The following is a 20,760-nucleotide window of genomic DNA, read 5'->3' on the forward strand; positions in this document are numbered from 1 at the left end:
GAAGGAGCCAGAGAGTGAGTGAGTCATGGGTTGCAGGGGTTGCACGGAGAACTAGAAGGAAGGCGAGCGAAAGAAACTTTGGCCAGAAAGAGAGAACGGAGAGAACCAACGAACGAACGAACGAACGAACGAACGAAAGAACTTGATGCATGATGTTGATGGGTCTATGTGCGTGTGTGTGTGTGTGTGAGTGTGTGTCTCTCCAGGCCTGTTTGAGAGAGGCCTGCAGCTTGTTTCCCCCGTGGATGCCACACACGAAAGGGAGGCCACCGCCTGGGACTAGGGCGACGGAGTGCCACCAGTGGGGCATAATCCAGTTAGCTGAGCCCAGGTTGACCGGGGAGCCTCAGGCCAGAGGATTCCCCTGAGACCCGACTAAGGCCCAGCCAGTGGTGACCTCCTCTACATAATATAATACTGCCCGACCGACCGACAGACAGACTGAGTGAGTGAGTGAGTGAGTGAGTGACTGGCATTGACATTGGCATTGGCGGGTCCGCATGATGCTGCATGCAGGCATGCCCCACACGTATTGAACGGAGCAACATCACATGGATCGGATTGACCTCTTTCATCATCATCATCATCATCGCCATAACCATCATCCCAGACCCGGATTGTCAATCTCGAGGATCCATATTCTCAGTTTTCTACGGGGATTGAGAACCCGGGCGATGTAATCTCGCCCAATATAATCGAATGTGCGGTGGTGGTGGCGGCTCATCTGTGTTTTTATTTGATAAGCGACTTGAGGTGTGAGGAGTGACTCGATTGAGCCGAATCCCACTTACTCACTTACTCGGACTCATCGGGAATTCATGGCTGGCCTGCCTGCCTCCCTCCTGGCGAAAATGAGAGATCCGTGATGGTAATGCCAGCCTCATGGTGAGTCATGTGTAGGAAGTTTCGGTGACGAACAGCGATTACTCGTTCAACTTCGGAACCGCGACATGTTTCAAAGTTGAAAGTCGTTCGTGACCTTTGAGTGGAGCGAGCCAGGGACACACCGCATCATCGCTTCGGGGACGCACCTGGGAGCTGTCACCATGTCGGTGGAAAAACCGCGATTTCTCAAATTCCGCCATGAGGTGCCGGCCCATTTGCGATTCAACAAGTACGTGCTGTACTACTACCGACCCATCACGGATTGGTGGGGTTGTCTGGCCTCGTTGCTCTACATTCATAATGAAACCGTTAACATTCTCACTCATGGTAGGCATCGTCCGTTAGCAATGATTCCCATTAACGCCATTCCAAACCATTCTGAAGTAGATCTCTATTCACACAGCCTTACCTCCATTTATCATCTTCTACTACCTACCGACCATGTTGCCCTGGGATCAACTGGACACAATCCCAATCCTACCCTACTTGCACGTGATTAGCTGCTTATCGCCGTGGATCGGTTCCACATTGTATCACCTCTTCATGAGCCATAACAGCGGATTGACGACCTATAAACAGCTTTTGGCCATGGATATGTTCGGCATTTGGGTGGCTCAGAATTGCGGTATGTCTTCCTCTTTGACATGGAGAGAACCCGAGCACTTGCTCGACAGAGCATATTGACAAACATTGTAAAAGCGATAATATTTCAGGGACACTTCCATGCGTGACGGCTGCCACATATTGCTTTCCCCCGGCTTGGCGGTACTTTACACTAATGACATTTGTCATCGGCTCGTTCTTTTCATGCTACAAGGTAAAACGGATGGGTTTTGTTTTAGACCGAATTTGGGGCCTAGTTTTGAAAGAAAGAGTGCCCTACTTACTATTTGCTCAATTTTCAGGCCGTCACGGCGAAATCCCCATGGCAAAGGCGATTCAGTTTTCTGTTTCCGTTTCTGTTCCGTCTCATCATTGTTATTTTACGTGTATCAAAAATAGCTAGGGGATCACCTAAGGCCATGCCCCATCTTTTGCTACAGGTTAGTATTACTATCATCAAATGCTAGAATATAACGACGTGATTTGGGCCAGTATGTAAAATTGCGGGAATTTCACGGATTGGAAAACGAAAACAATTATCCATCGGCTGGTCATTTCAGGATGTAGTGGCGGTGGTGGGCGGAGCATTAGGGGCGTGGAATATTCCTGAGCGTTGGTATCCGGGACAGTTCGATTTGTGTTTGAATTCCCACAATATTATGCACGTCCTAGTTGTGTATGCGGCCTACGAGATGCATCAAGCGGTCAGTTACGACCTGTTGTGGATTAGTGCTTTGAACCACGGAACACAGCATTGTTGAAAAGCTAATAGGGGAATTACCCCCACATCGATAGATGGATGGAATGAATGTCCCGGTTTAGCTGTGATAGAAATCCGATGCTGATGCAATGAGTCCTCGTGAGCACCAATAAAACATGATATCTTCGTTGTTACGATTCATATTACACCAATGGCCCCAGGGCCTCGAATGCATAACTTTTCACGGGGGAGAATATTAACGGCGGGTAGTTATCCCGATGATCGGCATCTAGATCAGTCCATTGTTTCAGCCCGTTCTTGTGAATGGTCAAGGCACGGTACGAGATCCAATTGAGCTTCTGCATATTTTTCCCATGGATTTCCATCTCCTACGAAAAATATATTTGTGAGATCATAACTCTCCTGACTGAAGAGTGTTAAGGGTTACTTACGAAATGGAATTCTTGATCTGGTGTGAGATCGGTGGGCATCACGGATCCGCGTCGACGATTTCGACGAAGCTGACTGATCACAGGTTCGATTTTGATGGGTTTGATTATGCCATAGACACGATTCTTGACCACCTTATATTGCCCTATCAAGGTTCCTTGAGGGGGACATCTGAAACAAGAAACAAAGTTGGATACTACTAAACCCTAGATAAGGCCAACAGGCAGGTCATCGACGGAATAACTCACGCCGTCAAAGCCAAAGTCTTGACCACATTTTGGGGTGGATCCGCACTCGTGACCATGGCCGCACGTCCGCCGGGGAAGAAGCGCAGAAACCGGCAATATCGGACGAGATGCCACGTCCGAGTGTTCTTACTCGTATTGTCCTGAAAGCCTCTTTCCCCTTGGCGAGTGTACGACGATCGGGCTATATAACAACCCGACACGCGCACTCGAGGCTGAGTGAGGAAGTGCTCACGCCACGACAAGGCCACGGGGCGTTCCACTAGCGGACCCCACGTGCGAAAACACACGAGACGCCAAAGCTCTTCGGAACGGGCCAAGAGGTAGAACCAACGGCAACTGGCCGAGAAGCGCTCCAGTGAGCGCAGATCGAGTTGGCTCGTGACCACCCACTTGAGAATATTGATCACCAACTCGGGCGGAAGATCGCTGATATGGGTCTGTCAAAAAATAAGGCGGTAACCATGGGTGTGATGGATTTTTCTTCCCCAAATCGATTTCGAAACACTTACATGCCGAACGGGCGTGTTGAACTCGACCTTATGCGTAAATAATGCCACGTGACTGAAACGTGCCAAAAGATCGCCTAGATCTTCATCTAGATCGTTCGTCAAAAGGCCCAGAGTGGGATCGGAGGCCTCGTGGATTTCAGCTTCGTCCTGGTCCGAGTCCTGGTCCGAGTCCTGGTCCGAGTCCTGGTCAGAGTGACGTTGGGCTTGAATCTCACTCAACGCACGGGCGTAATGTTGCTTATCGATATCCGGCACCAAGGCAAAAGCTTTCTGATACTCGCGAACCGCATCGTGGAGATCGCCATGACGTTCCAATCGGACACCGGCCAAAAAGAATTCACGCGCCTGAAACAATTCACGAACCATACATACATTGCCCGTGCTTACCATGGCGGCTGAAAATATGTAACCGTTGGCCGCTGGGCCCCCAGCCCAACTTGGCTGAGGAATAACACTTTTGAGAATTCGAGATGTCAAGATTTAGCAGAGGAGAGTGCTCATAAAAAACGTGCAACTTTTCAAAAGTTCTTTGACATTTTTGTTGACCGCCATATTTCGCTCTTTTATGTATACATTCATTTATGATTCTGTTCAAAAAAAGAGTAAACAGGCAAACAATATCTTGCATCGTTCCCCTTTTAGTTGTATCTTGGCCAATTTCAATGGCATTTCTTGAGCAGCCGTACCAATCGGATCGTTCGTTCATCAGTCAGGGTTCATTCCATTGTAATCCTGGCGGTGGTGAGTGATTTTACCTGTTGAAAGATCCGATTCTCTTCGGCCATAGGGTCGGATGCAACGGGTGGCTTAGCCTCTGTTGGGGCCTGAGTCGGCTGAGGGGGCGGAGCTGGCGGGCGGGTCGAACCAGTCTGGACTTCGCGTTGCCATTCCTCACGAAACTGAGCCAATGCCAACTGCAAAGAACACCCGAAATCAAAGGAAATGGACCGGCTGATCGACGCTGGCTATTAATTGCAATGTCAGATGGGAATGCGACAGAGCGACTGGGACCGACCTCGGGATGGTCCTCGGGGCTCGGGCTCTCGAGCACATGATGCCAAGGTAGCGCGACTGACTCGGACTCGGGGTCGGCCTCGGGGTTGGCCTCGGGGTCGGCAGCTTGGGCGGCCTGTGTGGTGGTGCTCATGGTCGAGGTCAATCGCTCCGGATACGGAGGGTAGCCTTAATCCCGAAAGGTGGGGACGTGTCTCTGGGTTGATTGTGGACACGGGTCCATATCCTTCCTACCCACCTACCTACCGACGCTCCCTACCAACTTTTCCAAGTACATATATATGTATATATATACACATGTACACATGTACACACATGGCCAGGGCAGGACGGCCAGCCAGTTAGCCAATCTGGCAGAGCCTTGTTTATCAACTTAGTCTTCGCCTTTCAGGGTTGCTGACTCAGGGATCGGTTCGGAGACCAGCCCACCAGTCTTGTCAAGCCCGACGTCGGGTGGGGACTACCTCGGGACGGAGTCTGTGGTCGCGATGACTAGATCGGAAACCTGGTACTCCTAGTACTCAAAAACGTCATTTTCAATGTCAAGTCTGGGCGCGAAGCCGATGCCATAGGTGGGCCGGGGATGCCAGATTCATCCTATATGGCTTTTGAAGAGCCAAATTGGCCACTATGACCGCCCTGCCGTCTCCAGGCCTATCTGAAAACATCAGCTGATTCCCAAGCCTGACAGGCCCACCTACTTTTAAAGCCCCTAAGTCTCTGATCGTCTGACGTGACGAGCGGTCCAGGACTGATATTTGGGGCAGTTGTCGTAACACGGGTCGATGATGTTAATCATGGATGAGTTAGTTAACGTAAAGACCCATTTTTCTGGCCATCCATCGGGTCCCAGTCTAGCTAAGCTTGAATCTAGGATGGGCTCAGGCGGTCTGTGACTCAGGCCTAGGAGTGGTAAACACTGTTCACTCAGCTGCGATGGTTCATTGTTAGGAATTGTGAATTTAAAGTTGCCAAATGGGAAATTTGCGTGCCACTTTAGGTTTTGACAATTTAGGGCCATGACCTGGACGGCAGCAGCCTGTCCTTTACCAGCGTTTTTCTAGAAAGTGGCATTATATGGCCACTGGTCGGTCTTTATTCATCGACCGTTATTTGAACTGGTTGGCGGCAGAAAATTGCCTGCAAATAACTTTCTATGCTTGAGTGCAAATTTTTTTTTATCTCGAGTTATGAAGTCAAGTTATGACTTGAGAATTTTCGGAGGGACTCTATTTCATTTGGCGTTCCGAAGGTCAGACCAGGTAAGACATTAACAGGGCTTGAGTACCGCAGGGACACCTTTAACTAGAGGAGAGGACATCAGGGGAGCTGGGCCGATTTTTCTTTTTGTCACAGCTCTTTGACCGAGTCAAAAAATAGAAAGAGGCAGTAAGGTACTGGTATGTGAGACCAAACTGCACATTTTTTAATGTATTCATAGTTACCTATTCTTAAGCTCTAGAATTTTTAACACAAGAACCAGAAACTTTCGAAATTTTCATTTGAAGTATGATAACTCAAAACACTTTGTCAGAAAAACAAGGTTTTTCTTTTAAATTGCTTTGTCATAATGTATGGCAGTATCCCTTGTGACTTTTGGGGAGCTGAAATATTGTTATCACAAAGTGGCCTAGCTTCACCAATTGCCATGTCCAATCCTTCTGTTAAAGGTAGCCTTGAGCAAGGAGTTCTCTAGACATGGAGGGGGCCAGTGGCCAGAGGACAGACAATGAAAGAGCAATGTGCACTAGCCACTCAGTAGGTCAAAAAACGCTTGAGTTTTGTTAAAACCTTGGTATTCAGCTCAATAACGGTTATGACTGTTATTTTCATCACCTTGGCTGGTGAGATGTTGTTATCAAACTGGGTGTATAATGTTTCAAAAAAATAACCAGAAAAGTAAAATAGCCAATTCTATTGTTTGATTCCTCACTTTTTACCACCATTCTATTTATGGTGATTACTTGAACCAAAATCTAGTTGCTTTTGACAGGTAAACAAGCTTTCAGCCATTAGAAATACCATCTAAGAAGTGTCATGATATATAGTTTGTACGGGCTTAACAACTAAGAGCCCTTTTGAACAATGAGATAAAAGTGTCCTGTGAGAAGTTTTTGTTGCAAAGTTCTTCAAGAGCAAGCTTGAATAATTAACACAAAGTTGTGTTGACAGAAATATATATGATACATTTAAAAAGAGGTAACTCAATGGGCTTTTTCAAATGCATTTCATAATCAAAAAACCAAACAGCATGAAGTTCACACCCATCATTCATATGAATTCAATATGTATTAAAGGTAAACCGTTCATTTTTTTTTCAGTTTCCTTCATTTCTTCCACTTTCTTGAAGAACATTATGATTGATGAGGTTATAGGCAAGGTCACTACGCAGGCCAACAACTTTACAGTTTAGGCTCAAAATATGGAATGGGGTCCCATGGCCTAATTGCAAACACTTCTCTTTAGTTCGTAGAAAATAGGAGTATGGGTCCCATTTGTTCCAGTCTTAGGCCCTCTTTTCAGAAAAAAATATCAACACCGTTATTTTACCAATACCCATTAATCATGCACAAGGTGTTACCTTTTCTGAATGAGTAACGGACACAAAGTCATTTTTTTGGCCCTGGTTCAAGCCCTGTACATCCGGCATCAAAATTTGGATTTTATTTGATTCTTTTTGCCCAGTTTTTTTCAGTCAGCAATGCTTACTCGTGCAAAATTGGTGCTAAAAAGTGCTAATTGGAATTCGAAAATGCTAGAACAATGCTACTTTAAAAAAGCCTTATATTCATGGTGCTCATGAAGGATTTCAGATTCATAATTCAATTATATTTGGCACTCTTTGACAGGGTATGTTCAGGCAATTTTTTGAAAATTATACTTCAAGGAAAAAAAATTGAAAGACACAAAAATCAAAAGAAAAACCTTCTTTAACCTAAAGTTAAAATTGATGGAGTTGTGTTTATGATATTCTCCTAATTTTGAAACCTGAGACTTGAAGGGGACACCAAAATGTGACAAGCTTTATTTGCGGATTTTTTTAGGACGTAAACAAAGCTTGTTTACACACAATTATAATTATAATAATAAATTCATTTTTTTAATCTTGCATTAGCTGCAATAAGTTACCTATCCATAGTGCTCAATTGTTGTCTTTCTTTTCTATCTAGATTTTTTGCAAATCTTGTGATTTGGTTTACCTCTAATGTGTGGGGGAACACTGTTTTGAATCCAATGAAACTAACCAAATATTTATGTTTATTGGAATATTACAGTGAAATTAACCCATACTTGCATTTAATTAAGGATTGGTAATTCGTCCTTATACGTGCACTAGCCATTTTAATAAATTTCTTTTATTTGTGTTAGCCAACCCAAAATATTTTTGTATGCCAAAAGTCTGGTTAAAAACAAAAATTTGGTTGAATCTCCCTTTGAATAAATCATTTGGCTTGCTTAATGTAAGTATGCATTCCAATGGTAATCACTTTGTGGCTACAGCATATCAATTTCATGGAATGGGAAAGGGATCCAATGAAAGAACATTGCTAACACCGCCAAATGTAGTTCTGTTGTGAGATATTTTTTTTTTTCAGCGAAATAATGCTCAAAAAATGCTAAAATGCTAGACAAGATTTCCCAATGCTCGGACCATGCAAGTAATCCTAGTTTGATGCTAAAAACCAGACTAATGCTAATAAAAAAATTCCAATGCTAGCGGCCTTGAAATAATGCTAATTTCCAAAAAAAGACATCGAAAAATGCTACCTGACCGTCCTGTTCGAATCCCACACAGCTGACATAACTGCCAAGGTCAGGACGGTCAGGACCAACGCTAGTCGAGGAAACGTCCAGTGTTGAGGCTTCGCGTTCGGGCCAGCGCAACTGCCTCCAATGCCAGCCTTCTTTGAGTCGACCCACGCACTCTTTGGCAACTAAGGCCAGGCCCAATCTGGCAACTATGCCTGCCTCAACAAGAGCTGTAAGTAATTGGTGGTAGGCATTGTCTGACCGGCGAAATTTGCTCGCGGCCCAATCTTAGCCCGTCCCACCCACGGCAATCTGGGGCGGTCTGAACATCCATCCATCTATCCATCCATCCATCCATTCATCCATTGTCCGAGGACCTCTTGTTCCGTCTCATCATCATGACGGCCTTTGAGGGTAATTGTGAACCAACCCCCCCTTCAATTCCCTCAAGCCTCATGCTCATCATCTATTGGCCTGCCTCTTTTTTCCAGAGTTTGGCGTGTTGCCCGAATTGGGCGCGGCCGTAGATCACATGGGATGGAGGTAAGGGAGTGGGTTTGTGCCGCAGGCAGGACTGGCACTCTTCTCCTAGGGGTTGGGTTGAGGTTTATTCGATCCCTTTGTCCTTCAGTTTGCCCACGGATGTGCAATCTGAGGCCATTCCTATGATTTTAGGCGGCGGGGATGTGCTCATGGCCGCCGAAACCGGATCGGGCAAGACCGGCGCCTTTTGTTTGCCCGTCCTACAAATCACGTGGGAGAGCCTCAAAGCCTTGCGTGCCGGCACGCCTACCGCCCGCTCGACCCCCGGGTCCGAGGATGCCACTCCGACCTCGGAATGGCGCATGTCCGTGCTGGATCGCAGTCCGGCCTTGGCCATTTCGGCCGATGGTTTACGTTGCCAAAGCCGACATCCCAAAGAATGGCACGGGTGTCGCGCCGGATTGGGCGTGGCAGGGGCCGGTCAATGGTATTTCGAGGCCTATGTCGAGGATGAAGGCTTGTGTCGCGTGGGCTTTGCCACCGGTCAGGTGAGTGCGGTCCCGGCCTCCATGTGAGTTTGGGTATTTGGGTTCTCACGGGTTCATGGGCCGACATTTTAGGCCGCCTTGGACCTAGGCACCTGTCCGCATGGTTACGGGTTTGGCGGTACGGGCAAGAAATCGAACAACCGCCAGTTTGACGATTACGGACAAGCCTTCGGGCAAGCCGATGTTTTAGGATGCTATTTGGATCTGGATCACGGCGAAATCGCTTACACTAAGAACGGTGTGGATTTGGGACTGGCCTTTACTTTGAAGTCGCACCAACTTAAGCAAGCCTTTTATCCTGCCGTTGTATTGAAGGTGAATCAATAGCATTCAATTTTGAGCCCCATTCACGGCGCTAACGGTACAGGCTTTGGGGTTTTAGAATGCGGAAATGCGATTCAATTTTGGTGATCAGCCTTGGAAGTACCAGCCTGTCGAAGGCTACCGCGGTTTTAATCAATCCCCAGAGACTGTGATGGTAGTGAATGACAAGCAACAAAATGTGGTGGATCGGAAGATCGCGGCCAATTCGCCTCAAGCCATTATCATTGAGGTACGTACGGTCAATAGTTGCCATGGCTCCGGATGGTTGGTGATTGTTTGCCCTTTGCCCTTGCCCATTTAGCCCTCGCGAGAATTAGCCGAACAAACGCAAAAGCAGATTGCCCAATTCAAGACCAAACTGCCTCATCCTCCCATTCGCGAGCATCTCGTGGTGGGTGGGGTGAGCATTCAAGACCAATTAAAGGCCTTTAAGGAGGGCGTCGACATTGTCGTAGCGACTCCCGGTCGTCTAGAAGACCTCATTAGTGGTGGCAAATTGTCCTTAAAGCAGTGCCGTTTCTTCATCTTGGACGAGGCCGACGCCCTGCTCAAGGCCGGCTATGAGAAGCTCATCCATCGGTTGTATGAAAAGATCCCGAAGATGACCTCGGACGGCACTCGCTTACAAATGATCGTGTGTTCGGCCACGTTGCACGACTTTGACGTGAGACGCTTGGCCGACCAATTGATGCATTTCCCGACTTGGGTCGATTTAAAAGGTCAAGATTCGGTCCCGGAAACGGTTCATCATGTCGTGGCTTGGGTCGATCCGGCAAAGGATCAGGATTGGCGGAAGCTCCTGAAGCAAGTGCCTACCGACGGGGTGCATCAGCGAGATGACAAGTTGGCGGGAGATAAAAGTAAAAGCTTGTCGTGTTTTGGATAGACGAGGACGGACTTTGATGGAGTACTTTGATTGCAGATTCCCGCTCGGAAGCAGTCAAGGTATTGAAAGCGGAGTACTGCCTAAAAGCCATCGAGAAACATCAAATCGATTATGGCTTGATCTTTTGTCGAACTAAACTCGACTGTGATAACTTGGAGAAATATCTCAAAAAGCGGCATTCTTGCGTGTGTCTTCACGGAGATCGAAAACCCACCGAGCGACGCGACAATCTGCAATTGTTTAAGGTACACAAAGAGGGTGGAATTGCCCATGTCAGTGAGCGAATAGTTTAAGCACTGCTAAAACATTCTGATAAGAGCGAGTTTCCGCTTTTTTATCCTTATTATATGCACAGGATAAAGCGGTGAATTTCCTTATTTGCACGGATGTGGCTGCACGAGGCATCGACGTCAAAGGTCTTCCGTTCATGATCAACTTGACCTTACCAGATGATAAGGCCAATTACGTTCATCGCATTGGCCGCGTGGGGCGGGCAGAACGAATGGGATTAGCTATTTCGCTTGTGTCCCAAGAGCCCGAAAAGGTGAGCAAAGTCAAATTTAAATCTTTTGCGGAGCCATGAATCTAAACAAGTAGGGATCCTCTGTTTTAAGGGATCAGTTCCTATGCACGTACAATATGTACTTCCCACGAATATTGAAGTAGCGATTTGAACCACGATCTAGCCGAAATTGTCAAGGTAGCTGTACCATTAAGACTTTCCCATCCCTTTCAATATGGAGGAGGCATTTATTTATCAGAATCATCATTTCTAGGTGAAATCGGGAAAGGTCTTTTGGCAGTGTCGTTTGTTTGTCACATGTTTCTGTGCTACGGTTTTACGTACTCTAATGCTTAGGTCTGGTATCACGGCGAGTGGTGCAAAAGCCGGGGCAGAAATTGCTCGAACACTAATACCGTCGAAAGGGGTGGCTGTTGCAAATGGTTCGACGAGAAGCAGATGTTAGCCGATATTGAGGAGCATCTTGGGGTAACCGTTCCTCAAGTTGGCACGGATTTCGAGATCCAAACCAATGAGTTTGATGGGAAAGTAGTGTATGGCAAAAAATTGGAAGACAAAGGTACGTGAGGGATTGGGTGAGCAACTGGACTATATACGGGATTAGTACTCAAGCGATCTCTTTTGTTCAGGCACTGGTTATCGAGGACATGCTGATGTGTTGGCACCAACCCTGGCCAAACTCCAATGTTTGGAAAAGGACGCTCAACTCATGTTTCTGGCAAATTATATTTAATCTTGTGCCAATAAAAGCCTCTTGATCTGTGCTCGATAGTCTCTCATTTCCGTATTCCAAAATGGTAACTAGGTCAAAGTTTAGGGCAATACTGTGCTTCTTCCGTTGGAAGGCGATTGTTCGTTTCCTCCAGAAGAAAGACCGAGAACAGAGAAAGCTCCAATACTTCCCTCTTCGTGTTCTTCCCCTCTCCAAAAGGGAAGAGGAACACTGGATACATACGTATTTGTGTTCACACGGAAAGGACGACAAGATCCAAATGTTTTGGACAGTCAACTGTCGATCGATCTCCTGAGCAGTTTCTCCTTCAGCAATAGCTGTTCCTTATTCGCGGTGTTTAAAATGTCCAAAATTGTATTGAGAAGTTTATCCTTGCTCCTCGGAGCCTTTTTCATATTCCTCGGTAGGTAGCATATAGGTAGCATATCTTGCGCTCTATCTGATGTAAAGTCCACATTTCAACTTTCTCTCTTTACCCTCGCCAACTCCATCTAGGCGTGTTGAAGATCACTCCCAAAATCAGCAAAGATCTGCACAAAGATTTGCGCACGGAATACGCAAAATATGCCAAGGTGTTCCCGCTGTCCAAGGCGTTAGACTTTAAGTTGGCCTCCAAGTGGTACAGACGCGCAGTGGGCGGGGCAGAGATTCTAAGCGGCCTCGTTCTCATGACCGTACCCGGGAGGATGGTCAAGAATGGCGCCAACATCATTCTCTTTGGGCTGAAGATGCTCAATTGCTACTCGCATTTGGCCATCAACGATGAATTTGAGCGCACGGCGCCGACCCTTGTATTCATGCTGATGTTGGGTTGTCGATTGGTGGTGGATTGGCAAGTCCACAGAAGAGGACCATTATCGGATGAAGAGGAAGACGTGGATGCCACCGAGTCCTCAACTACAGCCGACAAGTCGACGCTCAAGCAATCGGAAACCGCTCAGACCAAAAAGATCCAATAGAAACAATTCACATTTGTATGCCTGATCAATAAAGTAACACCCCGTGTGCCAAACATTGAAAACGAGTCGACATTTTCCTACCGTCTTACTTCCATTCGCTTTTATAGTTTTCCATACAAATAGAAAGCCAAACACTAGGTTTTATCATAAACAATTAGGGATATTCCAAGTTTCCTTCTCACTTCTCAGAAGACCATCAAGGCTTTAAATGAGAGGTGAGAAGGATCCATATTATATTCCGTACAAAAAGATTCGCACGTTCCTGATTTAAAGGGGCGATTAACAAAAGGGGGTAATCCAATTCTAATAAATTCTTAGTTACTTTTAGTAGGAGTTGGGGCTGGGGTCGTGGTCGTGGTCGTGGCCTCAGTTTTTGTTTCGGACGATTCGACTTTGGATTGCTCCGTGGATTTGCACGTCATCATTTTCAAGTAGATTAGCCCATTCCGTGCGGCTTGTTCCTTGGCTCTCTCTTTGTCTGGGCCTAAACCCAAGGCCACCGCCACGGGCAATGATGACAACTGCACCAAGCATTGAGTGTCCCCCTCGTCCGTGGCGTCCTCAATCTCGACAAAAGTGACTCCGAACTTTTGCTCTTTGGCCAGGGCCTCCAATTGAGACACGTAGCCGCTTTTGAGAGGCTTCAATGAAAGAGTTTGCAGCTTGTGCAATAGACTACCGGGCTCGTCGCTCAGGTCTCGGTAAAAGCTCTGGATCTCTTTCGACTCCTTCGGGGTTAAGGTTTTGATCTTTTTCTCAACACCGGAAGTCGAACTGGCACTCGAGTCGCTGGGCTCCGTTTTGATAACTCCGATCTGGGCTTCGAGAGGTTTGATGTCGGCATCTAGTTCAGGGTGGTTGGCCAAGTACTCGTGAACGCGGCTGATCATCTTCACGGCCGCTTCTCGCTTGGCATCTTTCTTGGAGGCGCCCTCGCCTTCGGCTGAGAGTGATCCCACGCGAACAACCATGTGAAAAGATCTTTGATGAGGTTGGCCCTCTTCGGCCTTTACATCGTACATGGGCATCTGCAGTCCTTTGTGAACGCAGAGCTCTTGCAATTGACCGATGGAATTGCCCGCAGCCGAGTTGATCAGATCATTCGGAGCGCCTGGTACGATGGCATTACCACCTTTGCCACCCACCATGACCCCTTGGCCAACGGAAGAAGACACTGGAGGCAAGGGTTGAACGAAATCTTGGACGGGGACACGACCGTCTAATTTGTCTAGCATGGAGCGGGCGGCGTTGTGTTTCGCTTGCTTTTTGGAACTCCCAGATCCTGCGGAAAAGCGACGACAATGAATGAAAACACTTATGAAGCGCGAGCATGAGAGACTTGTGAGTACGAGTATCATCGATGGGTGTCACTCATCAAAGGGCAAAGAAGTACGCTATATTTGTCAACAACAGGGATGCACAAGAAACTCGAGAAGCTAAATTCAAATTAATATAAAAAACAGGGAAGTGAGATTTCCTGGACAGAACCGTGTAAAGGCGTGTCAATAATTACCGAGGACCTTCAGTTCTAAACATGAACGTATGCTTTACACTACGTGTTTTGCGAAGCTCTAAAGCCAAGTATTGAACTGTTGATTGAAGATCGCCGTCTCCTTTCGTTCTCATGAAATCTAATCATTCCACGTAACAAAAGATTCGGTTTAAATCCCTAAACTTTACTCAGGAACCGGTTCTGATTCCTGGCTTTGAACATGGACTGGTCGAGCCTACATGTATGTCAAGTTTGGCCAAAATTCGAACTGCTCGAGGTCTGGCTTTGGATGTACACGTGAAGGACGTGAGCATATCTCCCTCATGTCAAAAACCCATGGATATCCAGACTGTGATTGTCGGGTGTCCACTTACCCATAGCCACTTTCCCGTCCACGATGACCTGGTAGGCGAAAGTCGGGCAATGAGAAGCCCCTTCGGCTTGAATCACCTGGTATTCGGGCAGGATGCCACGAGATTGGTACCGCTCTTGGAGCGCGCCCACGGGATTAGCATTATATTGAGTCATATCGGGATAAGAATGGGCTAAACCCCAATGTCCCGGATGGACCGCCTCGCGCTTATTAGCCACCCCGCCAAAAGTGGGCAGGATTTGAATGCCGGACGAGCCCGAAGATCGAGGGTCGTCCGACGGGTACGGATACGCGCCGGGCGGGGCGAAAGAATTCGGGGCTGAAAAATGGGCGGTGGGCGCGAAGGGATGAGGGGGTGGATGGGGGTTGTGACTGTGGGCGTGATGGTGGTGGGGATGGTGATGGTGATGAGGCGGATGGTTGGGATGCAAATCACTGGTGCGTGTCGTGTTTTGGTGAGGCGAATGAGGTCCCCCGCCGCCGGACAGAGACGACAAGGCCGGGGGATGATGGGCGTGGGGCGAATAGGGTGGCGGGGCCTGAAGGGCGTACGAGGTCACAACCAGATGATGGTTAGAGGCGTGGCCCGGAGAATGCATCAAGGACTGAAGAAGTCAACCCTAACGCGAACATGAGCTTGTTCCCCACGATACACCTCTCACTCGGACAAGCACCCACCCAAAGCCACACGCAAGGCCGGCCGGCTGGACCTACAGCCCTTCAATCCGAAATGGGGAGTGAGTCACACCCATAAGCAGAACCAATGTCGGACCGACGGACGGACCAATGACCGCAGCGCAATAGTCAATGGCCGACGGGCAACGGGCAACGGGCACGAGATTCTCAAAGTTTGGCCCGGACCAGATCGAGCGGATTGGCTGATTTCACACACGAGATTCGAGACCGAAATTCGAGACCGAAATTCGAACGGCCTGTGACGGCCTACTACGGTATACTACGGTTCGGTCCTGGGACCACGCGGAAGCCGTAGTAAACAGCTGTCTGCGTGACAGGCAGGCAGCGTGGCAGCCTTCGTTCCACTGAGGAGGTGAGACCCGGTCGACCCAGCCGAATGAGACCCAGCTCAGGTGGGACAGGAACGGAGGCAAGACCGAGGTAATCAAGGCAGTCAGTCACTCCGTCGGATTCTCGGATGGCGATAGGCCCTCAGACAGACTGACAGACAGACCCGCTCTCAAGTCTCGAGAAATGTCCTTCCTTCCTTGCTTCCTTAGCTGACTTTCCACATCAACAACGAGTGGGTGGCCCGGACCGCAGCCTCTTGGCCTCTACGTCCGCATGCGATGGAGGGATGGAGGGATGGAGCAAGGCTAGAGCCTGTATCTACGTAGAATGTAGCAGGCCACATGTACTATGGAGTTTCGCCTTCTGCTTATCAGGACCAGCCTTCCCTCCTTCCCTCCTTACATACCGTACATACACATTACACACGTTGTCGATACATGCACCCCCCCTCGCTCCTTCACGCCCTCGCTCGCGCCCTCGTGGATTCAGGCCGGCCAGACAGTTGGCAGGGTGAAGCCGGCCTCCCAGCCCATGAGCCGGCCCCAGTCTGAATGGAGGATATCGAGAAAGACGAGGCATGAACACTCGCCGGATTTGGCAGGCCACAGAGAATGCTGAGTCTGAGATGTCGGGTCGGATGTGGGTTGGAATTTCCGCCAAATATGAATGACATACGTACATGCTAGAGGGCTAGAGGACTAGAGGGACAAGCCCTCTAGTACATGCCAATGATGGGGTAAGGCTACGATTTTCAGCTTAATCATCGATCTAGGCTTCGATCCCGAGTGGCACGCCCTAACCAGCGTGCAGCCTTTGGTCCGCTCTGTTTCACCCATCCTTGGAATTGAAAACTTGCCTCAAAATGCTAACAAGATATGGGCTGACATGAGGTCTGTCTGCATTTTTGATTAATGAAATTTATTTGGTGATGTAACTCGAGTTTTCAGTAGATTTTCATGTCGAGCACAATAGCAAAGAAATTCGTATAAAGCGCATGGATGCAGCAACTCAGTGAATTTCGTTTCTCTGCTATTCAGATTCTCACGACAGACTCACAATCAATGGCGAACCTCTCAATTTCGCTCGACGTCAAAATCAAGTAAAACTTCGAGGCCTCAATTCAAATGATTGAAAGAAGGTAAACCAGTGTCAAATAATGCAACATTGACTATCTCTAGGGTTAAAGTTCTTTTTAAACCCAACTTTGATCTACGAATAATGATGCATCCAGAAGAATAAAGGAAGTAAAGAAAAACATAAAAATTGCCGGAGAGCGCAAAATATTGCCAAATAGTGCACATTTTGAGAAAACTGCTAAATATATGGGCTAGGTCTGCCACATCTTTTGTTGAACTCAAGCTCTTAAAACACTCAACAGCCATGGATTCATTCATGCAGGTTTGGTGCGGCTCCGCTTTTTTTCGTTATTTTACATTTCGAATCTCTGACATACTCATTTTTCATCCTCAATTTAGAATAACCCTCCTCTTTTTCTCAAATTTTCTCCTCTTTCAGAGAAGTGTGAATCCAAAAGTATTTCCTAATTCGATTCTTGGCTTTCTTTTTACAAAATTCGCAACCTGTAAATGACTGACCCAGTTTTAGCGATGACGTCATCTCCACGAGAAAAAGAAAGTTGAGAAGGTGATGAAGTCTACCATAACATATGGAGTCTGGCGTTAATAATACCATTAAAGATATGATAAAAATATCAAAAGTATTTTTCTCAAAAAATGGAGAGACAAAATCATCAAAACATTCACAGTCGTGTTTTAGCTCGCCCGATATACACTGACATGTTTAACAAAATACGAAATAAAACATTTGTTTTGTCGGGAAAAGCACAAAAGGAGGAGCAAAAAATGACTGTTTGTTTCCCGATAGCGCCAGGACAATACTGGAATCTTCAAAACTTCACTCTATGCTTCAGATTTTCCCTACAACCTTGTCATTGTGCAATTCGACAAATTTGATATCAAAGTAAAAAGGCAACTTAAACCATTGAGCACTGGATCTAGATTTTAGCGAAACTTTTTTTTATCGTCTTAGTTTTTATTTACCACATTTAGTGGTGCTTGAGATAGATTGTCAGGTTGATTGTGTAATTTTGGTTAACTTGTCAGGGAATTCGCAGCTTTAACGTCGAGTTTCCTTTGTAATGCAAACTGGTTTCAAAAACTCTTGAAACTTTTGCGAACAACTAGCAAGCCTCGAACTAACCTCATGTTTTCAAGCGGGAGGAATCTTAACCATATGAAGAGATAATATCAGCACAAATTCATTTCTTCATATCTTAATTTTGGCAAATCCCACGTGAGCAATTGTAGATGATAAAGATTCTCATGTTATCTCTTCGGCGCAAAAAAACGGCAACATCCATCCGCTCAATGATCCGTGGCAAACATAGCCGTCAGTGTGTGTTTCACAACGTACATGATCCTAAATGATTTTACAAGCTTCAATGTACTTAAATGTCGATCGCTCTTGAGCTGTGGATAGCCAGCCCTCATTCCATTTCCACCCGTTGCGGTACTTTGGCTTTAGTAGACCCGGATGAGCGAAGAGTTAAACCCAACACGTCCCTGACCTTTCCGGTATCTTACCAAACTCCCGTATTAGATTGAATCTGTCATCTCCTGCACCGGATACCACTCGCTACTTTCAACTGGTGCATATGAAAGAATACCGGTTGGTTCCTTCTAGCAACCCACCTGACCAGCGTTACCATTGGTTGCAGATGGTTGGGAGGAGTAGCACTGCATCTTAGTGGGAGGAAGCGAGTCCAGTTCTATTGCTCCCAATCCCCTCGCCATCTCTTTTTTCTTCAGATTTGCTGTTTTGCCGGTTTGTTGGTACAAAAGCTGAGGCACTCTGTGTGCTCTAAGTCGAGTGTTCGAACTACTGTGAACTAGATCAGCCCTTTGAAACAGAGAACGTTCGGCTGAAAGTTTTGTCCTTGACTTATTAGGAATTGGTTCCTTCCTGTACCAGAGAACCCTCTATGAGCAACAAGTGCCTTTCTTCAAGGCAAGCTTTACGGTAAAGACATCTCATGGGTGCTACAGCTGTTCTGCAGTTCTGCCACCATCTCGTGCTTCCAAACCAACAACCTTGCCGACAAGTTCCGCCCACGCACTATTTTCGAATGAGTAAATCCTTGGAATCATTTTCAAGTGGAATATGGAAACATTGATTCTTATGATGGAAGAACGCACGGGCTGTAAAGCTAATAAAATCTAAAAGGTGAAGCTAGAACTTATGGGAGGTGCTCTCAGTACACCATCTAGGGATTTCATCTCAATTACGGAATCAAAATTGTTTCTTAAAACCATTTTAACCAAGGTGCCATTACTGCCACATTTCTCTTGATAAGATCAGGGTATTACTCAGTGTCTTGCACATGATGCCTTTAGCTCTAAAATATAATAAAAACGAGCAATAAAACCGAGAACCTTTCCTCCCACTTTTCTTGGCTTGGGTCACAAATTATTCATCATGCTTGAATCTTGGATGCCCCTCCTACAGTAAGTTCACAGAAGTCACTTGCTTATTATACTGTATAATAGAGTGTAATATGCAACGAACTATAGTAAATGATTAAAAGATGCAAAATGTTTCTTAACTGAAGCAAAAGTGTCTCGAAGTTAGCAATAAAAATGAAAACCCTAGTTTATTGTTTTAATGGGGTCAACCAACAATCTATCCTAAATCTCTTAACGTCAACATGTACATTTCTTTTTCAAAGTACCTAAAGAGTATGATGTGCTGCATCTCAATCGAGATTTGAATACTTATTTACTAACTAGCAACCGGAACGAAAATACAAGCAAAACAAATTCAATAAATATTTCATAGTTGCAATTATCAAGACAGTCTTCACAGTGATTGTCATTTTCTTACGCTGCAAATCCAATCAAGCATTGAAGGGTATTTGATTAGACTCTGTTCATATTTTTCTTCGTTCAAAGCAGTCTAGGGAATCTTGAATCACAATTCTAGTTGATTTGCAAATCGAAATTTAAGGAGTGGTCAAAGGTCGCTTGCATCCTAATCTTTCTTCCAAGCAAAAATAGCCCTAGCACCCTAAATATGATCCTTGGGACAAGCCCAATTTGCCACATAAACAATATTGCAACTGCCATCGGCGCCATATCGTACATTTGAAATTGAGTACACACACACGAAGCGACAAAGCAATGATTAAAAGCTTCCATTCTCGTGATCTCATTAGTCTCTTCAAAATCTGCATATCCTGATTTGCGTCCGCACGAAGTGCTTTGTGTTCTAATGGTATGAGCGGTTGGTCTTCCTTGAGGAAACACCTGGATGGATGGATGGATGGTTGGCTGTTCGATCACCTTCGTTTCGTTGAGGAATCAAAGTAATTATTTGACAAAACTACCCTCGTATGGGATGTCTCGGTCCGCAAGAGCCATTGCAAATACTTACGGGAAGAACCACGACTGAAACGGGATATCACAGTCATACATAGAAGCACAACAGTAGCAGAGTGCATTTTTTTCGAGGGTGGACTCCTCCCTTGTCTGGGCGCCGCCTATTGGTTGTACGTGGCACGTAGGACAGACAAGCCAATAGTCCCTACATGTACCCTGATCTTCAAGTATATCATCATCATCATTATCATCATCATCATCATCCCTACCTTCTTTAAACGTAGCATGACTATAATTCAGGACATCAAACTCATCAACAACCAAGTGGGTGCGCCTGCCAGGTGCACGAACTGAGTCGAATTTGGACTGCGTGGTAATTGGGTGAGATGATGACGTTTCTTGGTATCTCGTTGCTTCGAGGAGGGTTGCACACTCATATACTCGATATCTCCTATACCGCATACACGTATACACAACAACACGGATGATACGTACTACCAAAACCTTAAAGTGATTGGGATGGCATCAACACAGTCGGAGCATGAACCTTACCCGCCAGCTTCCTCGTTCACGTTAAGAAGCAAGCGTAAGTAAGACTACAGCCATGTCCAATTGTGTTGACTTCTCATTTACTCGAGTTTTCCTCATGATGATTTAAAAATGTGCTTTGTTTGTAATACCTTGTTTTATAAATATTACCTACATTCATTTTTCTAAGGCTTGCCAAATTTCGACATTTTCTGCATCAGACCGCAGGTATTCATCCGACGTCCTATCATTCTTTCAATCTATAGTTCTGCCAGACCGGCGATGAGTGATGAAATTGATGCTATTTATATTTATTATTTGACAGGCGTTGT

At 46.3% G+C, this 20,760-nt stretch overlaps 5 protein-coding genes across 5 annotated transcripts; 3 read left to right on the plus strand and 2 right to left on the minus strand.

Moving 5' to 3' along the window:
• Window positions 1-158: 158 nt before the first annotated feature.
• On the plus strand, window positions 159-2,375 carry LOC131883308 (progestin and adipoQ receptor family member 4-like). Its single transcript, XM_059230752.1, has 5 exons — window positions 159-1,212; window positions 1,289-1,510; window positions 1,599-1,702; window positions 1,791-1,928; window positions 2,049-2,375. Exons 1-5 carry the CDS (start codon window positions 1,047-1,049, stop codon window positions 2,247-2,249), a joined length of 831 nt encoding a protein of 276 aa, XP_059086735.1. The 5' UTR covers window positions 159-1,046; the 3' UTR covers window positions 2,250-2,375.
• LOC131883307 (F-box only protein 9-like) lies at window positions 2,353-4,757 on the minus strand. Its single transcript, XM_059230751.1, has 6 exons — window positions 4,411-4,757; window positions 4,151-4,309; window positions 3,396-3,740; window positions 2,887-3,323; window positions 2,641-2,809; window positions 2,353-2,577 (listed from the first exon to the last, which is right to left on the minus strand). Exons 1-6 carry the CDS (start codon window positions 4,540-4,542, stop codon window positions 2,392-2,394), a joined length of 1,428 nt encoding a protein of 475 aa, XP_059086734.1. The 5' UTR covers window positions 4,543-4,757; the 3' UTR covers window positions 2,353-2,391.
• A 3,616-nt stretch (window positions 4,758-8,373) lies between these two features.
• Window positions 8,374-11,687, plus strand: LOC131883044 (ATP-dependent RNA helicase Ddx1-like). Its single transcript, XM_059230374.1, has 10 exons — window positions 8,374-8,573; window positions 8,651-8,702; window positions 8,791-9,190; window positions 9,263-9,505; window positions 9,573-9,743; window positions 9,816-10,374; window positions 10,437-10,645; window positions 10,756-10,944; window positions 11,260-11,482; window positions 11,553-11,687. The coding sequence occupies exons 1-10, from the start codon at window positions 8,558-8,560 to the stop codon at window positions 11,654-11,656; spliced, it is 2,166 nt and encodes a 721-aa protein (XP_059086357.1). The 5' UTR covers window positions 8,374-8,557; the 3' UTR covers window positions 11,657-11,687.
• Window positions 11,688-11,691: 4 nt separating this feature from the next.
• Window positions 11,692-12,677, plus strand: LOC131883046 (novel acetylcholine receptor chaperone-like). The gene is made up of 2 exons (XM_059230377.1): window positions 11,692-12,059; window positions 12,152-12,677. Exons 1-2 carry the CDS (start codon window positions 11,999-12,001, stop codon window positions 12,613-12,615), a joined length of 525 nt encoding a protein of 174 aa, XP_059086360.1. The 5' UTR covers window positions 11,692-11,998; the 3' UTR covers window positions 12,616-12,677.
• A 92-nt stretch (window positions 12,678-12,769) lies between these two features.
• On the minus strand, window positions 12,770-15,885 carry LOC131883045 (RISC-loading complex subunit tarbp2-like). Its single transcript, XM_059230375.1, has 2 exons — window positions 14,482-15,885; window positions 12,770-13,897 (listed from the first exon to the last, which is right to left on the minus strand). Exons 1-2 carry the CDS (start codon window positions 15,077-15,079, stop codon window positions 12,930-12,932), a joined length of 1,566 nt encoding a protein of 521 aa, XP_059086358.1. The 5' UTR covers window positions 15,080-15,885; the 3' UTR covers window positions 12,770-12,929.
• Window positions 15,886-20,760: the final 4,875 nt, after the last annotated feature.

Source organism: Tigriopus californicus, chromosome 7, assembly GCF_007210705.1.
Source record: "Tigriopus californicus strain San Diego chromosome 7, Tcal_SD_v2.1, whole genome shotgun sequence".
Lineage (NCBI taxonomy): Eukaryota > Metazoa > Arthropoda > Copepoda > Harpacticoida > Harpacticidae > Tigriopus > Tigriopus californicus.